General features: G+C 43.7%; 1 protein-coding gene across 2 annotated transcripts in view; it reads right to left on the bottom strand.

Annotated features, from left to right (window-relative positions):
* CAMKMT (calmodulin-lysine N-methyltransferase) overlaps positions 1 to 20,316 on the bottom strand; it is a 239,449-nt gene extending 219,133 nt beyond the window's left edge. The window contains exons 1-2 of one of the 2 annotated variants that reach the window (XM_083494760.1): positions 20,196 to 20,316; positions 11,821 to 11,996 (exon numbers count right to left, since the gene is read on the bottom strand). In XM_083494760.1, coding sequence (XP_083350886.1) covers positions 11,821 to 11,996; positions 20,196 to 20,315 — 296 coding nt within the window. In that variant the 5' untranslated portion in view covers position 20,316. Of the gene's footprint in view, positions 1 to 11,820; positions 11,997 to 15,452; positions 15,572 to 20,195 lie in introns of those variants that run through there. The other variant, XM_083494761.1, reaches the window with a different exon arrangement.
* Between the last annotated feature and the right edge of the window lie 898 nt (positions 20,317 to 21,214).

Below are 21,214 nucleotides of genomic sequence, written 5' to 3'. Positions count from 1 at the left end.
TCATAGGAGGCCTAGCCAGCTATCCGCAACTTTATGACCTTTCAGTAGCCTTTTCTATGTGTAAATATGTTCCTTTAAAAACGAAGTAATAGTCTTGTGGCTTTCTTGTTGTTGTTTAGTCGTTTAGTCGTGTCCGACTCTTCGTGACCCCATGGACCAGAGCACGCCAGGCACTCCTATCTTCCACTGCCTCCCGCAGTTTAGTCAAACTCATGCTGGTAGCTTCGACAACACTGTCCAGCCATCTCGTCCTCTGTTGTCCCCTTCTCCTTGCACCCTCCATCTTTCCCAACATCATGGTCTTTTCCAGGGAGTCTTCTCTTCTCATGAGGTGGCCAAAGTATTGGAGCCTCAGCTTCAGGATCTGTCCTTCCAGTGAGCACTCAGGGCTGATTTCCTTAAGAATGGATAGATTTGATCTTCTTGCAGTCCATGGGACTCTCAAGAGTCTCCTCCAGCACCATAGCTAAAAAGCATCAATTCTTCGGCTATTAGCCTTCTTTGTGGTCCAGCTCTCATTTCCATACATCACTACTGGGAAAACCATAGCTTTAACTACACGGACCTATGTTGGCAAGGTGATGTCTCTGCTTTTTAAGATGCTGTCTAGAGAGAGTAATTGCAGAGTCCATCTTGGTTTTTCTTTTATTTATTTTTTAAAATGATATTTATTGAAAGTTTTATAGAATTACAAAAAAGAAGAATACAGAAAAAGAGAAAGAAAAAACAAACCACATCAAACAGTACAAATTCAAAAAACAAAAATACACCACAAACACTCAAAAACAAATCCATCATTCTCAAATCCTCAACTGTCATTACCTTCTTTCTTTGACCTCCTCCTCCTCCCTTTTTTTGTATCCTAGTTGTTAATTGCCGCAGCAAATCCTTTCCATATTTCATAATATTCTGTCATTACATTACCTTAATCTATTTTAATCTTATCTTACTATAAAAAACCTTAAATCTTAAAACTTAAATCTTATTTTTACCAACTTCTCATAACCATAATATTCTTACATAATTCTTTAAACATTTTTGCTAAAGCCAAGTAATTTCGTTCCAACATTTTTCTAACATTCATCAATTTTAGACTTCCGGGGTGGCGCCATCGGCAATGGCGGACTCCCTCTGAACTGGAGGGACTAGCTCCGCGTGAAATGGGTCTTCTCCGCTACGGCGAAGCGGGGACCCTTTTAAAAATCACAGGCAGATGAAGCCTGTGACCATGGGACTCGGCGGGCACCTTTAGCGCCCCCCCCCAACTCGCAAAGGAAGCCACTAACGGGCTCCGAAGTGAAGAGGGGGAAGTGGCGCGGTGCTGTGAGTCAACTGCTATTTCCGTGGAGCAAAGCCGCATAGCCGTTGCCGGAGAGCGCTGCCTTTTTCCTGGGACAATTTGGATTTCAAAATAAGCACCCGTGAGTACTTAAACTTTGAACAACTGGATCTTAAATAAGGACTTGCAAGCAGAAAGGAATTGGATTTAAAAATTTATCTCAATTTGGTACTGAATGGGAAGGTCTAAACAGGAAGTCAGCCTTCCGTTCTTTTGTAGACAGAATAAAGCAAAGACAATGTAAACTAGAGCTCAGAAAATCGCTTTTAACGGATTGGATTTCATCATTTAAAATTGTGGAACCCCCCTTCGACAGCAGGAGAAGAAGGGGGATCTTTTTCAGACTTTTTAAAGTGAGTTTAAAGTAAAGTAACTTTCCACCATCCTGATCCTGGAGCGGGGTGTCAGGACTGACGTTTGAAGCTCATTGACCAGAGACAAACGTTTTTGACAGATAGCTAAAAGAAGAGAAACATAGTGATTCTACTGTTTCCCTTCACATTTTAAAGGAACAAATATTGACAAAATATCTCAAAAAGGAAAACTTTGTTGCAAGAACAAATAGAAGTTTTCCCCCTAGAGGGAGACTGTGAAACTGTAACCAATTCCAGGGAGTCGGCAGCTGTTACAGATTACAATCGTGGGAATAGACATTTGACCTTGCAGGACAATGTATTCAGAAGCTCTGTTGTGTGCTTTCTATAAAACAAATGCCCTACTGGAACAGTTACATGAGAAGATGAATTTGATGGTGACTTCGACTAGAAATTTTGAACAGGCAGTGGGAAATTTTGAACAGACAGTGGTAAAATATGTGGAGCCCACCCAGGAATTAAATCAGGAGTGTGTCCTGACAGAACAGGCCCAACAGGAATATGAGCTTTCGGATTTGACAAATGAACTTGGAAAAAGCCAGATTTGGAAAGAAAAAGTTTGGTTGGGCCTGGAAATGGGGGGCTGGATTGACCCCCCCCCCCCATGCTGGGATGTTTGGACTTTTCAAATCTGGCAATGGGCCGTGAGATGTTTGAGATGGTGGGGGCTCTTAATTTTGGAGGGTTTTTGAAACATGTTTTTAAATACCACATGGAATGTAGTGTTGAATATGGAAAAGGGGCTGATCTGTCGAGAAGGGTCAAAAATATTGCCAAGCTGGAGTTACCACGAGCAGGAGACAAGGGAAAATACAGTTACAAATATGAAGAAGAGCTGCGGAAGGGACATGGAAGAGACTTGAGAGCCTCGGATATAAGGTTGCCAGGTTAATGCGCTAGATCGATGGGATAATAAGGACTGACAAAACCTGGGACCAGGAGGAAGGGACGCTGGATGAAGATTGGATCTGTTTGTATTTCTTTTTTTACTATTAGGACTGTTTTATAAAATTGATGAATGTTAAAAAAATGTTGGAATGAAATTACTCGGCTTTAGTAAAGATGTTTAAAGAATTATGAAAGAATATTATGGTTATGAGAAGTTGGTAAGGATAAGATTTAAGCTTTAAGTTTCAAAGTTTTTTTATATAGAAAGATAAGATTAAAACAGTTTAAGGTAATGTAATGACAGAATATTATGAAATATGGAAAGGATTTGCTGGGATAATTAATATCTAGGATACAAAGAAAGGGAGGAGGAGGAGGTTAAAGAAAGAAGGTAATGACAGTTGAGGATTTGAGAATAATGAATTTGTTTTTAAATGTTCTTAAATGTGTGTGGTGTATTTCTGTTTTTTCTGTTTTTTTTCCTCTTATTTTGAATTTGTATTCGAATTGTTGGAAGTGGTTTGTTTTTCTCTTTTTCTACTTTGTTAACCATTTTTATTTTGTATTTTCTTCTTTTTTATTTTTATTTTGTAATATTTTGAAAATCTCAATAAATATCTTATAAAAAAAACATTCATCAATTTTATAAAACAATCCTAGTAGTAAAAAAAAGAAATAAAAACAATCCAATCTTCATCCAGCGTCCCTTCCTCCTGGTCCCGGGTTTTGTCAGTCCTTATTATCCTACCTTGGTTTTTCTTTTAGCTTCCCCTATATTACTGGTTATGTTTATTTGGATGGATTTGTTTTAATGTTTCACTGTTGCTCATGTTTGGAATTGGTTATTATATCGTTTGCTGTATCCCACCTTGGCATCTGTATTGATGAAGTGCAGGTTAGCAAACCTTTTAATAACAATAAACTCCTTCTAAAACCTCTTCCATGGGCACTTGAGTTATCACAATTCTCCAGAGCCATCAAGGGAAGAGACTACCACCATTAGTGCTGTGCTAATGTTTTTTTCCAATATTTTAATTAATGAGAAAACATAGGAGAGTGGTCATAAGATAAGAGGAGGCCCTCTTATGGATTAGTAAGTGGTTAAAGAATAGGAAGAAGGAATGATAATACATTTCTCACAATGGAAGGGTATATCAACGTGGTCTTCCAAGGATCTGTATTGGAATTGTGAGATAGAACTGCAAGCGCCCTCCTTCCCTGAGTAGGGACCAGAAATAGCTCCAGGATCTCCAAATTGAAATTTGCTACCACTAGTCCTCCTGCCTCTAATCTCGGGGCAAGGCTGTTAACCAAGGTTCTGAGCGTTTAATTTTAGTTATGGGGATGAGGAAACAATTAACCTCCCTGTCCCTCTCAAGGGAATTGGCAGGTTGCTTGCCTCATTCAGATACCCACTGACGTGTGCACAAAGTGTGAAGCCAAACAATATGGGCATGCGAGGGGAGAAATATCGCTTTGAGTCTGGCAGACGCACACTCAAGAACCCCAACAGCTGATTTTAAAAGCCGCCAGGAAGGAAAAGGTATATGGGGGGGAGGTTTAAGTCTATCAATCATAGTGAAGCTATTTACAAACAGGCTTCTGGTCCCCTTGCGGGCAGTGGTGGAGCTTCATGCTCTAGCACAGAGGGGCGGAGAGCAGGTGGGGGCGTGACGCACTGCCCGCAGGGGTGTGGCACCCACCGCAGACGGGTGGGCAGCCGCGATGGCACCCCACCGGGATTGCACTGCCGGGGGCGGTACGCTCCCCCTGCACTCCTCTTCCTCTGCCGGTGCTTGCAGGTAACGTAGCAGTGCTGGTAGTCAGAAGGAGGTTAAGGAACAATGAACAAATGTTGGCTATAGTCCTGCTGTGAATCTCACATATGGCTAAAGCTTGATAATTTTCAGAATTTGGAACTTCTTATGACCTTGTGTGTATTAGTGTTTATCGCTAACTGAACATCTACTTTGGACTTGGTCTCAGATCTGCACATTTCTCAGTTCTAATGTTCAAGTCAGACATTTGGAAGGTCATGACAACCAGCATACAATAAAAGATGCCACTTGCCTTGCAAAACTAAGCCTAGTGCAGCAACTCCAGCTTGGTTCATAGCATATCTGAATACACAAGTTGATCCATGTTGATAGCCCTTGAACTGATACAGCTTGCCCTTTAGACTTTTTGCCATGAGCCACAGACAACCTTGTGAACTTTCTATAGTATTTAGCCTTGTCAAGATAATTCCTGACAGCCTTGAGATGCTCAATGGGCTCTTTGCGAAACAATCCTGGGACATGGGAAAACTCAAAGCTGCCTTTATCAAGTTTCTGTGTAAAATCTGCTTTATCCTAGGGAACGTTAGCATAAAGAAGAACCATGCTCCAAACCTGGGAGTTATTATCACAAGGAACAGTTCTTCACTCGTAAGTTGTAAGAAAGATAGAACTGGGTACAGTGGAGCCTTGGGTTAAGTTGCCTCCAGCTTACGTCACCCTCAGCTTGAGACCGGCGCAAACCCAGAAGTACCGGAACAGGTTAAGGGTCCACGGCGTTCGCGCACGTGCAGAAGCAAGCGCTAAATCGCGTCTGCACATTCGCAGAAGCACTAATAATAATAATAATAATAATAATAATAATAATAATTTATTATTTATACTCCACCCATCTGGCTGGGCTTCCCCAGCCACTCTGGGCGGCTTCCAACAGAACACTAAAATACAATAACCTATTAAACATTAAAAGCTTCCCTAAGCAGGGCTGCCTTAAGATGTCTTCTAAAAGTTTGGTAGTTATTTTTCTCTTTGACATCTGGTGGGAGGCCGTTCCACAGGGCGGGTGCCACTACTGAGAAGGCCCTCTGCCTGGTTCCCTGTAACCTGGCTTCTAGCAGCGAGGGAACCGCCAGAAGACCCTCGGCGCTGGACCTCAGTGTCCGGGCAGAACGATGCAGGTGGAGACGCTCCTTCAGAGATGCTAAATCACACGCACGCGTGCACAGACGCAACACTTTGGGTTTGTCATTTTTGGATTGTGGGGGGCCTCCGGGATGGATCCCCACCATAACCTGAGGTTCCACTGTAATGTTAAAAGTGTGCAATATTAAAAACTAGCAACCGTGTACCCAGCGTTGCTCTGGTGGGGGAAGTGCACTTTTGAATCAGTTGCTAAAATTGGCAATTATGAAAGATTTGGTCTACCATCTTGATTCAAAATGGCATCCAACCATTCATAAACATAGACAAAGCAACCACTATTCAAAAAAGTGTGATGATCTCTCCAGAGGCATCCAAATCAGCAGTTTGACATCACCACACCAATTAGACAATAATATCTTCAGAGGCACCCAAACTGGAGCAGATTGGAATGGTTCAGTCTGCCATGTGGATTCAAAGTACAGTAGTGCCCCGCAAGACGAATGCCTCGCAAGACAAAAAACTCGCTAGACGAAAGGTTTTTTTGTCCGCGATTTGCCTCGCAAGACGAATTCCCCTATGGGCTTGCTTCGCAAAACGAAAACGTCTCGCGACATTGTTTCCTTTGTGTAAAAACCGTTAAAACCAAGGGTGCTTTGCTTGAGCAGCTGCAGTTGCGACTTGGCTTCGAGGAGCAACTGTTAGCACGTGGTTTGGTAGCCTTTTATCAGACTTTGCTCACTTTTGAAGATTTTCCAAAACTTTTCCAGAACTTTTCCAGAACTTCTCTTTCATCCATTTGGTAAGTTAAACTTTTAAAACTTTTTGGGGGGGTTTTGGATTTTGGGTTGGGGTGTTTGGGATTCAAGGACTTGGTGTTGGGAAGGGGTTTGCGATAATCTGGGGGCTTGTGGGCCTTTTTGGGGAATTTTTATGATTTTCTGTGACCATTGTGCCAGGTTGCTTATTTTTGAAAATTTTTCTGAGTTTGAATTTCTGAGTGCTGGCTGGCTAGGGGAACAGTGGGGGAGGTTTCTGCAGAAATCTGGGGGCTTGTGGGTTTTTTTGGGGATTTTTTATGATTTTCTGTGACCATTGGGCATGGCTGTTTTTTTTTTGAAAATTTTTCTGAGTTTGAATTTCTGAGTGCTGGCTGGCTAGGGGAACAGTGGGGGAGGTTTCTGCAGAAATCTGGGGGCTTGTGGGTTTTTTTTTTGGGATTTTTTATGATTTTCTGTGACCATTGGGCATGGCTGTTTTTTTTTGAAAATTTTTCTGAGTTTGAATTTCTGAGTGCTGGCTGGCTAGGGGAACAGTGGGGGAGGTTTCTGCAGAAATCTGTGACCATGTGGGGGTTTTTTGGGAATTTTTATGATTTTCTGTGACCATTGGGCATGGCTGTTTTTTTTTGAAAATTTTTCTGAGTTTGAATTTCTGAGTGCTGGCTGGCTAGGGGAACAGTGGGGGAGGTTTCTGCAGAAATCTGTGACCATGTGGGGTTTTTTTGGGAATTTTTATGATTTTCTGTGACCACTAGGCATGGCTGTTTTTTTTCGAAATTTTTTTTCTGAGTTTGAATTTCTGAGTGCTGGCTGGCTAGGGGAACAGTGGGGGAGGTTTCTGCAGAAATCTGTGACCATGTGGGGGTTTTTTGGGAATTTTTATGATTTTCTGTGACCATTGGGCATGGCTGTTTTTTTTTTTTTTGAAAATTTTTCTGAGTTTGAATTTCTGAGTGCTGGCAGGCTGGGGGAACAGTGGGGGAGGTTTCTGCAGAAATCTGGGACCATGTGGGGGTTTTTTGGGAATTTTTATGATTTTCTGTGACCACTAGGCATGGCTGTTTTTTTTCGAAATTTTTTTTCTGAGTTTGAATTTCTGAGTGCTGGCCATGTTGTTATTTTTTGAATTTTTTTTTGTCTGGGTGGGGAAGCAGTTGGGGAGGGGTTTGCAGCAGTAGGGGAGGGGCTGGGGGAGCAGTTGAGGAGGGGTTTGCAGCAGTAGGGGAGGGGCTGGGGGAGCAGTTGAGGAGGGGTTTGCAATTTCTGTGTTATGGGTGGGTTGGTGCGTGTCTGTGGGAGCAGTTGAGGTTTTTGAAGACATTGGTGATTTTTGAAGCTTTTCCTAAACTTTTTTTACAGCCATTTGAGGTTCCTGAGGACTTCGGTGGTTGATTGCTGAAGCTTTTCCAGAACTTCTCTTTCATCCATTTGGTAAGCTCAACTTTTAAAACTTTTTTGGGGGTTTTTGGGATTTTGGATTTGGGGTTGGGGTGCTTGGGATTCAAGGCCTTGGTTCTGGGTTTTAATTTCTGTGTGGTGGGTGGCTGGGTGCTTTTGTATTTTTTGGGTTTGAAGCACATCACTGATTTTTTTTCCTGTTTCTTAGTTTACGAAGGTAGGACCTGTGCTGCCATGGGACCCAAGAAGACTGCTCCTGCGGTGGCCGGCGAGAGGAAGAAGGAGAAGGTGACGCTGGAGATGAAGAAGGACATCATTCGGAAGCACGACGGCGGAATGCGTGTGACGGACATCGCCAGGGAGTACGGCAGGAACCCATCGACCATCGGGACCATCCTGAAGATGAGGGAGAAGATCATGGCGACTGATGCAGCCAAGGGAGTCACCAGGATCGTGAGGAACCGCCCAGCTGTCCTGGAGGAGGTCGAGAAGTTGCTGCTCATCTGGATAGAAGAGAAGCAGCGTGCAGGGGACACAGTGTCTGAGGCCGTCATTTGTGAGAAGGCCAAGGCCTTGCATGCTGACCTCATCCGGGATCAGCCAGGAACCTCAGCCGAGCCAGAAGTCTTCAAGGCTAGCAGAGGTTGGTTTGACCGGTTCAAGACGAGATCTGGCATCCACAGCGTGGTCAGGCATGGAGAGGCTGCCAGTTCTGATGTTCCTGCGGCTGAAGACTTTGCAGCGGAGTTCCTGGAGCTTGTGAAGACGGAGGGCTACGTTCCGCAGCAGGTCTTCAACTGCGACGAGACCGGGCTGTTTTGGAAGAGGATGCCCAAAAGGACTTTCATCACTCAGGAGGAGTCCAGGCTGCCTGGCCACAAGCCCATGAAGGACCGTCTGACCCTGCTCTTCTGTGCCAACGCCAGCGGCGACCTGAAGATCAAGCCCCTGCTGGTGTACCACTCGGAGAACCCACGGGCCTTCAAGAGACACAAGATCGACAAGGAGCGGCTGAGTGTCATGTGGCGATCCAACAGCAAGGCTTGGGTCACACGTGTGCTGTTTGTGGACTGGGTCAATCTTGCTTTTGGCCCTGCTGTCAAGCAGTACCTGCTGGACAACGACCTGCCGCTGAAGGCTTTGCTTCTGATGGACAATGTTCCTGCCCATCCTAAAGGCCTTGAGGTGGACTTGTTGGAGGAGTTCAGCTTCATCAACATCATGTTCCTGCCGCCTAACACCACGCCACTGCTCCAGCCGATGGATCAGCAGGTCATCGCCAATTTCAAAAAACTCTACACCAAGGAGCTTTTCAGGCGATGCTTCGAGGTGACTGACTGCACCACCATCACCCTGCGGGAATTCTGGAAGGACCACTTCGACATTGCCACCTGCTTGAAGATGGTCAACACGGCCTGGAAAGGGATCAGCCAGAGAAATTTGAATTGCGCTTGGCGCAACCTGTGGCCGGACTGTGTGGCACCAAGTGACTCTGATGCACCAGAGTCAACAGTGGTGCAGGACATTGTTGCCTTGGGGAGGACCATGGGCCTGGAGGTCACGGAGGAGGACGTCTGCGAGCTGGTAGAGGGGCACGACGACGAGCTGACCACCCAGGAGCTGGTCGAACTGCAGGCAGAGGCTGCGCAGGAGCAGGCCTCACTGGAAGAGGAGGAAGCAACTGGGGAACGGCTGTCCTCCGAAAGACTGAGGGACATTTGCCAGAGGTGGAAGGAGGTGCAGACTTTTGCAGATCTACACCACCATGAGAAGCACGTGGCACATGACGCTGGGAACTTTTATGATACGAGGGTCATGTCGTATTTCAGGGAGCTGCTGAAAAGGCGGATGAAGCAGCAGACAATGGACAGGTTCTTGACCAAGAAGCAAAGAGTGGAAGAGGAGCCTTCTTCAAGTGCTCCCCCAGAGTCTTAGAAAATGTCTGTATACTGTACTTTGTTGATTTTTAAATGTATTTCTGTCATGTTTATAAAGTTTATTTATTTTCCCTTCAATTTTTGAAATGCTCTTTACAGTATGTGTGACTTTAAAGAGCAGTTAATAAACTGTTGTTGTACCAAATTTGGCTTTGTTTGGACTTTTTTTGACCATAGGAACGCATTAATTGATTTTCAATGCATTCCTATGGGATTTCGTGCTTCGCAAGACGAAAAATTCGCTAGACGACAAAAATTGCGGAACGAATTAATTTCGTCTTGCGGGGCACCACTGTAGTAGTGGGTGCATTTACCGCAATGCAGCGGCCATGGCAGCCAGATAAGCTACAGTAAAGGAGTAGGAGGCAGCAGGGCAGTAAAGGAGTAGGAGGCGGCAGGGCAGCTGGAGCCTGAACCACACTTAGGTAGGACACACTGAGGGCTATGATGTGAAAAGCAGGGACGGCAGAAGGGTGAGTCCAAGCAGACCTGGCACAGCAGCTAAGCACATGCAGCAGCGCTGTAGGAATTGTGCGTCAAGGGTTCAGTTGTCCTGGCTGCAAGGGTCTGCTTCACCAATATGTTTCCTGCAGGGTATGTGTTTGCAAAGCAGCACCCAGCAGGACTGATTTCTCCTGGTCTCTGCAGTGTGGACAGAAGGTCCTTCTCCTCCCTCGCTCCTGATTATATAGGATTTTTTAAACCTTAATAAAACATTGAACTCTGAATCAATTCTGAGCAATTCTGAGCAGGTCAGATCAGGGCCCTAGATCAGGGTGTGTATAAAGCTGTAAAATTACATTATCCATTTATAAATTTCAATAGTTGGGAGGTTCTTCAAATTCCTGGGCAACTTCGGCTAATATTTAATAAGATGTACTTTAAATTAAACTTTATATGTGTATGTCCTTTTCCACTAAGAACTGGTGCCATTCAATGATTTCTAAGTTGTGTAAACTCAGTCAGATCCTCCGGAACAATACCTTCTAGGCAGGAAATATAAAACTCAGCATCCACAGCAGGCTTAATAAGGGGCTACAGGAAAAAAGCATAGCCTTCAGGTTGTGTAAGCTACTGCTGTCCTGCTATGAAGTACAAGCTTCAGAAGTGTGTGGAGTCAAATAAATGATAGAAAGAAAACTATAAATCTAACTTTGGTAACTCATTTATCAAGTGCTTTATCAGGACTGTCAAAATCTTGTACAGTAATAGTTCCCGCAGGGTTTTATAGCTGCTTTTTGCGAGCTGTTGCATCAGAAGTTTCAGTGGGATTCCACAGCATGCTCAAATTCTCCTTGCTGAGAACATCTCTCTGTTTGGCCATCAAATGTATTCTGACATTTTCCGATAGCCAGTTTACTATGAGAGAAAGCTGGATTATGGAAAAATATATGAATATAAAAAATGCCATGAAGACAAGATGAGGAGATGGATTGTAAATCCTGATGGTAGTACCAAGAGTGGGACTAAAATGATTGCAGCAGACAAGTGTAGCTAAACTCAGATTGTCATTAAACTGCTCAGAGGGATCCATTTCAGGTGAAAAAATAATAAGTGGGCAAGGGTGATATCTTCCATACCCAGCCACTATGGTCCCAACTAGACTTCAAGACCAGAAATGTGCCAGTTGGGAGAAATGCCATGTGGGAGAGATTGCTGGAGGTAGCATAAGGTAGCACTGAGTGTGCTGCTTTCCCCCTTGAAATCCTCCAAACCACTCCCAAGTCACTTTCCCCATTATAGTTCCAAGTACACTGTTTCAAATTCTCTCCTGCATAAACACAAAAATCAGCTCAAATACGTGTTTTGTGGCACATACGAGAATGTAACCAGTGCAAGAAGTTAGAAAGCATACCAGTGCAAGTAGATAAATAGGTACTGCTGTGGCGGGAAGGTACACATGTGCCAGCAGTACCTATTTATCTACTTGCACTGGTATGCTTTCTATCTTCTAAGTTGGAGGAGCTGGGATAGAACAACGGGAGCTCGGTGGTTTAGACCACAACAATGCATATTGAACTGGACAAAGCAAATGCAACTGAATATTGAAATTCATATAATGACTCCATCAAATCTTAAGATGTGCCTAAATTATTTAAACTACTAAAAATGAAAAATGAAAAGGGGCAATCAAAAGTGACATGTGGCAGGAATAGACAGTACCTGCAAAAACAGAAGAAGACTTACTTCAAGGATATACTGTATTCAGGATAATAGATGCTTTTGTATTGAAGCCAGGTTTCTTGGTCATCTTCTGCCACCCTGCTCTCCTCTTCTGTTACTGAGAAGAGGCTGAATGAAGCAAATCTCCTTACTGATACTTGCGGAAGGTGAACATTCTTCAAGTGTTTTTTCTGCAGAACCTTTGGTTAAAAAAAAAAAGTCATGAAAATTTAACCACTTACAATATAGCGCTTTAATGCTCAAAAGCAATTATTCAAATTGAAAATGTCTCACACCGAGGTAATTGCAAGCTAGCAGCTATTGTTGACATCTTTATAACCATGAAAGTAATGTAATGCAATACACACTACAAGGACACAGGAATGTTGGAGCTGTGTGGGCGGGTGTGGGATAGGATGGCAACCCAAAACTAGAAGTGTGGGGAGCAAGTACAGGAGCAATGTAGGTAAGGTGGCAATGACACAATGTCATCATGCTGAATTTGTCTTAAGTTAGTCAATCTAGATCAAGGATGGGGAACCTGTGGTCCTCCAGATTTTGTTGGATGCCCATCAGCCCCAACCAACATGACCAGGGATAGGAACAAAAGAAAAGCCCTGCTGGATAAGGTCAAAGGCCCATCTAGTCCAGCATTCTGTTTTCACAAAAGTTAACCAGATGCCTATGGGAAGCCCCCAAGGAGGACCACAGTACAAAAGCAGGATGGTGGAAGTTGGGAGACCCACACCATCTGGAGGGCCATAGGTTCCCCAACCCTGATCTAGCTGATAACCAGAGCTACACAGTTTATGAAAAACATTCTCTCTTATTTGGTTAATAAGGACTTTGCATACCTCCTAAAAGCCATTCTTTCATCTAATTAAAAATCTGTTTTACATAATCTTTTTTTTTTTTTAATGGCAGAAATGCCTATTCAAGTTTAACTCAAATTCAATTAACACTGCAATCCTATCCTCAAATTATGCTGGTTGGCCAAGAATAGGATTGCTACTAAACACTAAGCATAAGCACAATACAGTTACAATTTAATTGGTAGTGCTGTGTTGTGGCATGGTGACATCCCGTTGCCTCTGCTGACTCCCTGCCGGGACCTCAGCCATTGGGAGATGCAATAGCCTCTCCTGAAGGAAGTTCAACCCCTTGGAGAATCAACTCGCAAGTGGACTATTGATACCAGTTATGCCCAACGCCTAAGTCAAAGCCACTTACATCTGTAATCAATAATTTGTGACCTAATTTGAACCAAAGAATGTTGTTACGTATGATCATTTAATTGTTGATGCCCGGGAAGCAGGGTGTTCACAGGGCCTGGGTGCGCAACTCAAAGTTATGCCTGCATTTGTGTTGCTTGGAGTTACACATAATCTGTGTGGAATAACTGGTAAAGGTAAAGGTAAAGGTACCCCTGCCCGAACGGGCCAGTCTTGACAGACTCTGGGGTTTGTGCGCCCATCTCACATCTATAGGCCGGGGGCCAGCACTGTCCGGAGACACTTCCGGGTCACGTGGCCAGCGTGACAAAGCTGCATCTGGCGAGCCAGCGCAGCACACGGAACGCCGTTTACACGGAATAACTGGTAGTGCACCAATATTTGACCCTTTCTTCTGTGAAGCCTATAATCTCTGGGTCTGATGTGCAGGCGTCCTAACCACTGGACCATTATTCCTTCTTTGTCTGGCCCTGAAAAATATGACTAATGTGGTGGCAACATTGGGAGCAACACTGTTTGGTGGGTGGCAACAGAGTTATAAGGCATGCTATGAGAGTGGTTGGCATTTTTATATTGCCACTTTTTCTCCTGTATTTGTACTTTTGACACTACTGCTGGGAGAGTTTAGGACCCAAATTAGTTATGTCAATCTAAATTCCAATATAGTGACAGCCCTCTTAAATAGGCCATAGGGTTGCTCTGCCCATCGAGCAAAACTCTAGGATCAAATGAAATCTCTCATTATAAAGCTTTCAATTATCAACATTTCAGCAAGACACAGGGAAAAACAGGTTAACCATAACAGTAGCTCTGTTATAAAAACTGATAGTATGGAAGTGCATTAACATTTTGTGTCTTTCAATCTCCTCAAAGCATTTACAAACCTCATTTTTTCTACTGCCCTGTGGTATAAACCGTTTAGCTGTTTTAGAAACAAAGATGAAAAAGCAAAAGGTGACAAACCTGTTCAAGGCTGGCTAACAGAAGGCTTTGAAAAGGTTGAGAGACAGTGTTCTCTGTTTACATGATGCCCTCTGAGTGAACTTCAAGGATCACTAACTTACCTTATACAGCCATTCTAAATGAATGCGCCCCAGGGACCCTTACAACAAGCACATTATCCAGAAAAGCAAATGAGAATGGTCACTAAGGAAACAGACAAGCACAAGAAATAAAGAAAGCTGATCCATAAAGCTATAACCTAAATTCTTGACTAGTTCCAACTGTAGAAAATGAATGGGAAGTATTTCATTTGATAGTATTGGGCGGTCATTTTTTTTTTTAAAAAAAGAGCTACAGAAATACTGGCATTCTCCCAACCATTTGCATCCAAAATAAAGGTGGTGTTCGGTTTCTAATGCATTTTCCTTTACATTCATTTGAATGAGTTCTGGCTTAATTTACCATTTTTTAAAAAGTATTATTTTAATTCACCTGCAGACATGCTTTTTTTTTTAATCCATTCTGAAATGTCAGAGTCCTATGAAGAGTGAGGCATGCTTAAGCTTGCAGTGCCCAGTATAAAACTTATGACAAAGTATATAGTATCATTGATTAATTGAAATATACGCAGACCACAAAAATTGTTTATGGATTCAAGTCATGTTTGCAAAATGTGTTAAGCCATAAACTATGGTTTAGTAATGCTCCCATTTGTTTCTCCCTTCTTATGAGCCGGTAATCAAACTATGCAGTGGATAGCTTAACATGAAGTTCAAGCAGCGGGATCGTGCTTTGTTCCATCTTAACAAATCACAACAGGCAACCAGCCCTAAACCATGGTTTGATTTTGGCTTAGCAACCGCGGTTTGTTAAAACCTAGCAACCCACAATCCCAGATCTTGTGATATGCTGAGCCCCTCACACAAAGGGGGGTGCAAAGCAGGAGAGGTGGGGCTGTATGCAGCAACACACTGTTCAGGCACATAATTTATGGCTTTGCGTTACATGCAAACACAGTCTTTGTGGCGAACATTGTGAGAATGGTAGAAGTGCCCATCTCGTAGATTTATGGGGTAAAATCAAGCATATTAGTAGAGTGGAGTGGATAAATATGGAAGTGGGTATGATTACACGGACTGGAATAGAAGTCCAAGTCTGAGTGTGTATTTTCACAAAACATGCAGAGCTACCTTCACATCTAGAAGGAAGCTGTAGGAAAGAAAAATAAGTTAAGGGTGAAATGCTAGTACCTGCTGCTGACCACGACATCACTGAGCAAAATTATAGTAGTGCATTCCTGCAGAGCCCTAAACTATCAAGCAGCAGCTATATAAAATCTATGTTTATGGGGCATGAACCAGTAAACGCAAGACATCTGAGTCATAACAAGCAGCGTATTGTTCAAAAGCTGGATGCCTGAAAGATACTCAAGCCACACACTGTAAACCTAGAAGATGCAGCAATGTGTGATATCGTTTTTACCTTCATCAACTTGACACATGATCCTTTTTCACTGACAAGATTTGGTATCATCATTCTTATTGGAAGAAATGTTTTGCCATTATATGATCAAGATCAAAATGATGAATGTATGAACCTCCAGGAGACACAACTTGCAGAGGTTAAGTAAATGTTCTTCAAAAATATCCATTATGTTATTTTCTGTTGAAAGAACCAAGAATGTGGTTCAAGGACTGTTCTGCACTTTTGTTGGTGTTCTATAATTTTTTTATCCACTTCAGCTCTCATTGCTAGGACACCCTGTTTCATTAATTTCATTTCAGTATTTATAGGCCACTTTTCAGGGTTAACCCTGTCAAGGCAGGCTCATAACAAATTAAAAGCTTAAATTACAAAATAAGAAGTGTGTTGGTAAGCAGCGTCATCGTAGAAATAACACTGATTTGTGAATTGTGTGTATGTCAGGTATTCGTTTTTCATTGCTATCCAATATTAGCACAATTTAAATGAAGCCCTTTATTGTTTGTTGGTCTAAAAGTGGTCCAGAAAAGCAGTAAGCCATACAGAAGACTAGTCTCACAGATGAATGATTTCACCACACTATATTCTATAACTTTTTCCCCTTGGTTCAAGGACACAGAGTTGAAAGCCACAGAGCTATATTTCAAAACTAAGAAGTCTGGTCCTTCTTGGCTGTTGCTTTCAGAAATACTCTGCTTAATCTAGGCCTCTCATCATTTGTGTGTGGTGGCATGGTTTATGCTTCTTTTAAACTTATTTTCTGTTTACACATTTTATTGTTATGGTTTTTCATTTTGATTGTCCTAAGACTCTTTGGGAGTGAACAGCAGGAAAACAAATCACAGTAGTTAATATTTAATTAAATTAAATATTTTAATAGGTTATAATTCCTACTATTCTAACAAAGGCTTGCAGGCACTGGACTGCTTGCCCCTGGTGTAACTTCATGCATTTCTAAAATTCCTGTCCACGGGTATGCATCTGAATAGGATACATTCTTATTTACTTTTGGAGAAACAGGTACTATTACCCACTGTGAGACATTCATTTTAAAGTGGTGTTATTATACTATTTAAGATTAATTGTGGTTATATATTTAAAAAGTAGTAAAAGTTAATTTGGTTAGTTACTCCCAGTATCCATCACAGGATTTAAGAAAGCTGTGGTAACTAGCAGAAGGACTGATAAATGTAATTTTGATATTGGGCTTCTAATGAAACAGGAGCTTGCTACATTGTGACAGTTTAGCCCAGGTTGAATTCTGATAGGCAGAGTATAATCAGCTACTGCTTCAAAATCATGGGTCCATTTGTCAATTTTGGAACCGCAGAAGGGAGTCATTAATCCCATAGGAACTTTTAATAAAAGTGAGCATACATTCTAATCAACATAGGTTTTACTTCTGAATTGCAGCTGGTTCACGTGTGCATATAGATAATTTGATTTCCTAGCACTTGATAAATGGCACATAAACTTTCCCATTGTGCTTGAAGATTCATATCACCCAATGTCAACTTAGTCTGTGACACTGGAATGATATATTAACTGATCCAAGTTATTTAACGTTGCAGCTCATGCTTCTGCAAATAAACCCTTACAATTATTAAAATGCACAAACCAATTTAATAATAATAATAATATACCACCCTTCATCCATAGATCTCAGGGCATTTCACAACATAAAAAATACAATTTAAGTAACACTTGCACAAATAGTGTTTATTCTTTTGACCACAACCGCTTAAGGAGGTTGAAGGATGTCTAATATTGTACAACACTCTTTATTAACTGACAAAGACTTTCCTCACAGAAACCTACTTCTTAATAACATCTTGCCTAAAAGCTCACATTTCACTACAGTGACATATAAATTTGCCAATCCTTAAACTTTGTGCTATTTAAGGTTCTTTTTCAGGCACTTATGAGAACACAGGGAGAGCCTGTGGATCAGGCCAATGGGCCATCTTAGTCCAGCATCCTGTTCTCACAGTGGCTGACCAAATTCCCGTGGGAAATCCGCAAGCAGGACCCAAGCAGAAGAGCACTCTGCCCTCCTGTGGTTTCCAGCAACTGGTATTCAGAAGCATTGCTGCCTCTGACCATGGAGACAGAGCACAGCAATCATGAATTTCTCTAATCCTTTGTGGCCATCACTACTTCTTGTTTAACTATGTGTTGGGTAAGGAAGTACTTTCTTTTATTTGTCCTCAATCTTCCAACATTCAGCGTCATTGGATGTCCACGAGTTCTAGTGGTACGAGAGAGAGAGAAAGATTTCTCTATCCTCCTCTTAGTCGACTTTTCTCTAAACTAAAGGTAAAGGTAAAGGGACCCCTGACCATTAGGTCCAGTCGTGGCCGACCCTGGGGTTGCAGCGTTCATCTCGCATTATTGGCCGAGGAGCAGCTTCCGGGACATGTAGTCAGCATGACTAAGCCGCTTCTGGCGAACCAGAGCAGCGCACGGAAATGGCGTTTACCTTCCCTTCCTATTTATCTACTTGCACTTTGACGTACTTTCGAACTGCTAGGTTGGCCGGCGCAGGGACCGAGCAACGGGAGCTCACCCCCGTCGCGGGGATTTGAACCGCCGACCTTCTGATCGGCAAGTCCTAGGCTCTGTGGTTTAATCCACAGTGCCACCCGCGTCCCATTTCTCTAAACCAGAAAGTCCCAAATGCTGCAAACTTTCTGCATAGGGGAGTTGCTCCACCCTCCTTGATAATTTAAGTTGCCCTTTTCTGAACGTTTCCCAATTATACAGTATGCTTTCTGAGGGGAGGCAACCGCACAGCGCTTCAGGAGACATGATGCTGACAGTGGCACAAAGGTTCTCCACACAATGCACCTTTGCGAGTGGCTCCCACACCTTGTGGCAGCCATGGGGAGCAGCTGTGCCCTGCAACTATAACAGGGATCAGCTTCGAAGGGTGGTATTTTGACTGACAAAAGGCTCAGTGCCACAGATCATTTGCACACACAAAATACACCGCATTTCTCACTTATTTACTTAGAATATTGTTACCCACTTTTCATTGTTACTGCAATATCAGAGCTGGCCACAGAAAAGCCGAAAGAGAGATATAGAATAAAATCCAACAATAAAATTGTCACACCGCTCATTAAAAGCAACTTAAACACAGTAACAACAATTTCAGCACTCATAACCACTGAACTCTTTCCAGCTCACTGAAGAGTGGGAGGAGGTTGATCTTTTAACTACTCTCTTGCCTAGTAACATGGGTAAGTAAACCAGAAAAGCAATACACTACACTAAAATGTTAGAGAATGGGTGTTCTGGACAGCCAACGTGGTTTAATAGTTAGAACAGCTTTTTTGCATATGCTGGCTGGGGCTGATGGGATTTGTATTCCAAAATATCTGGAGGGAATCAGGTTGGAATGGGCTGGGTTAGTTAGAGCATGGGTAGGCAAACTAAAGCCCAGGGGCCAGATCCGGCCCAATTGCCTTCTCAATCCGGCCCGCGGACAGTCCGGGAATCAGCATGTTTTTACATAAGTAGAATGTGCCCTTTTATTTTAAAGGCATCTCTGGGTTATTTGTGGGACCTGCCTGGTGTTTTTACATGAGTAGAATGTGTCCTTTTACTTAAAATGCATCTCTGGGTTATTTGTGGGGCATAGGAATTCATTCTTTTTCCCCCTTCAAAATATAGTCCGGTCCCCCACAAGGTCTGAGGGACAGTAGACCGGCCCCCTGCTGAAAACGTTTGCAGACCCCTGAGTTAGAGGGTTGCATCAGGCCTGGGAAGATTCGAGACAAGAGCCACCACTCAGCCATGAATGGGCATCCTTGAGTCCAATACTCCCCTTCAACCTAACCTACTTCACAGGGTTGTTGCAAGGATAGAAATGTCGACTAGAACCACAAACATCCACCCAGAGCTCCTTAAAGGGCGGGATAAAAATTGAAATAAATTATATTACTAACAGAAACAGCGGGGGGGGGGGAGTATATTGGACTTTGGTCCATTCACAACCTCAAGATCAGGGAGGGCACTTTGGGCAAGTTGCAGGCATGGCCAAACTTGGCCCGCCAGATGTTTTGGGACTACAACTCCCATCATCCCTAGCTAACAGGACCAGTGGTAAGGGATGATGGGAATTGTAGTCCCAAAACATCCAGAGGGCCAAGTTTGGCCATGCCTGGTAGAGCATGGTGCTGATAATTGCCAAGATTGCAGGTTCGATCCCCGTATGGGGCAGCTGCATTGCAGGGGGTTGGACTAAATCAGTGGTTCCCAACCTTTTTTGGGGGGGGCCATGCCCCACCTAAGCATCTCTAAAATCCTGATTCCCGCCCCCCCCATATAATTCTTATTATTCAAAAAGTGAACTCATAGTCACCTGAAGGAAGCTTATAAGGCCATCATTCACTGTTAATAACTCATTCTCGAATTGCCCCGCTTGAAAATCAAATTGCCCCCCCACCTGTGGGGCGTGTGCCCCACGTTGGGAACCACGGGACTACATGGTCCTCCTCGGGGTCCCTTCCAACTTTGCGTGAAGTCATGCCCTTATCTCATTTCCCCACCACCACCCCCGTCCCTGAAATGGGGCTCTCCTCGCGGGGCACTGTGAAAAATAAAAGTGAAATGATGACGGCAGAAGCCCTTCGCCGACCCAGAAGGTGCTAGAGAGAGACGGAGAGACAGGCAGGACCCCCTGACGATGAGGATGGTGAGGAGGATAACGACGTCCCTGGCTGGGAAAGGGAAAGGTACCTGTCTGAGGAGCACCCAGCGGGCTTTGGCGGCTGCCTGCCGGCTTCCTTCCCGGGCTCCTCCGGCGTCTCCCTCCTCTCCTTCTGCCTGACACCTGTCAGCTGGGGGAGAAGCGCTCATGGCGGGAGCGGCTCGCGCCGGGGCTCAAACTTGAGGGAGAGCGCGCCAAAAATAAGAGATCTAGAAAAAGAGTGAGGCGGGGTGGGAAGCGAAGTGCAGAGGGGAAAGGATAGCCCCGAGCGACCCGCCGCCTCACTGAGAGAGGGAGAGCACATGGGGGGGAGGGGGAAGCCGCCTCAGAGCTTTCGCCTCAATCTTTTCCAGCAGCAGCTGTGACAGAGAACCTCCCATGGAGCCCGGAGGGAGAGGAGGGACGTTGGGCGCCATCTTTGATAAGGGCTAAGGGATGTTGCGCCGTCTGATAAGCTGCGGCAACTGTGAGGGGAGATGGACTTGGGAAGCTTTCGAGGCTTGGAGGAGTTTTATATGACCTCTTTGAGCGTTTCTTTTCAAAGTGGGGAAGACGTGGTTTGAAGACTCTCCACCACCATAGCAGAAAGAATATAGCCGACGAAGCTTCCCTCTCATATCCCTATCGCTCCTACTCTGTGGAGCCATAAGAAGACGGGGAGGAACTTCACCTGTTGATTTTTCTGCCCGTCATGTTAAGGCACAGTAGCTCCCTCTTTAAAGAAAACAACCCAAAATCGCTATGAAAACTTTAAAAGTATAAATATTTTATTTCGGCTTCGGCTCGGGATAAAATATCAGGCTGATGTTGAATATAATTTTAACGAGAGAGAGAAAAGTTGGGATAATGATCTCAAATCAGGGGTTTTTTTTTGGGGGGGGGAAATATTTAAATGCCCGGAACCAAGATGGAGACAGGAGGGTCCAGTTTCTCCGGCATCTTATCTACGGGCAGAGAAAACGATAGAAGGGAGGTGTGATGCTGGGTCCCATTTTGTCTAAGGGCAAACCAGTGACTCTAGAAAGCGGCCTTGGCTGCCATCTTGCTT

Source organism: Podarcis liolepis, assembly GCF_965112155.1.
Source record: "Podarcis liolepis genome assembly, chromosome: 3".
In the NCBI taxonomy this organism is placed as follows: domain Eukaryota; kingdom Metazoa; phylum Chordata; class Lepidosauria; order Squamata; family Lacertidae; genus Podarcis; species Podarcis liolepis.
The sequence above is the reverse complement of the archived record's forward strand: the minus strand, read 5'-3'. Positions and strand labels throughout refer to the sequence as shown.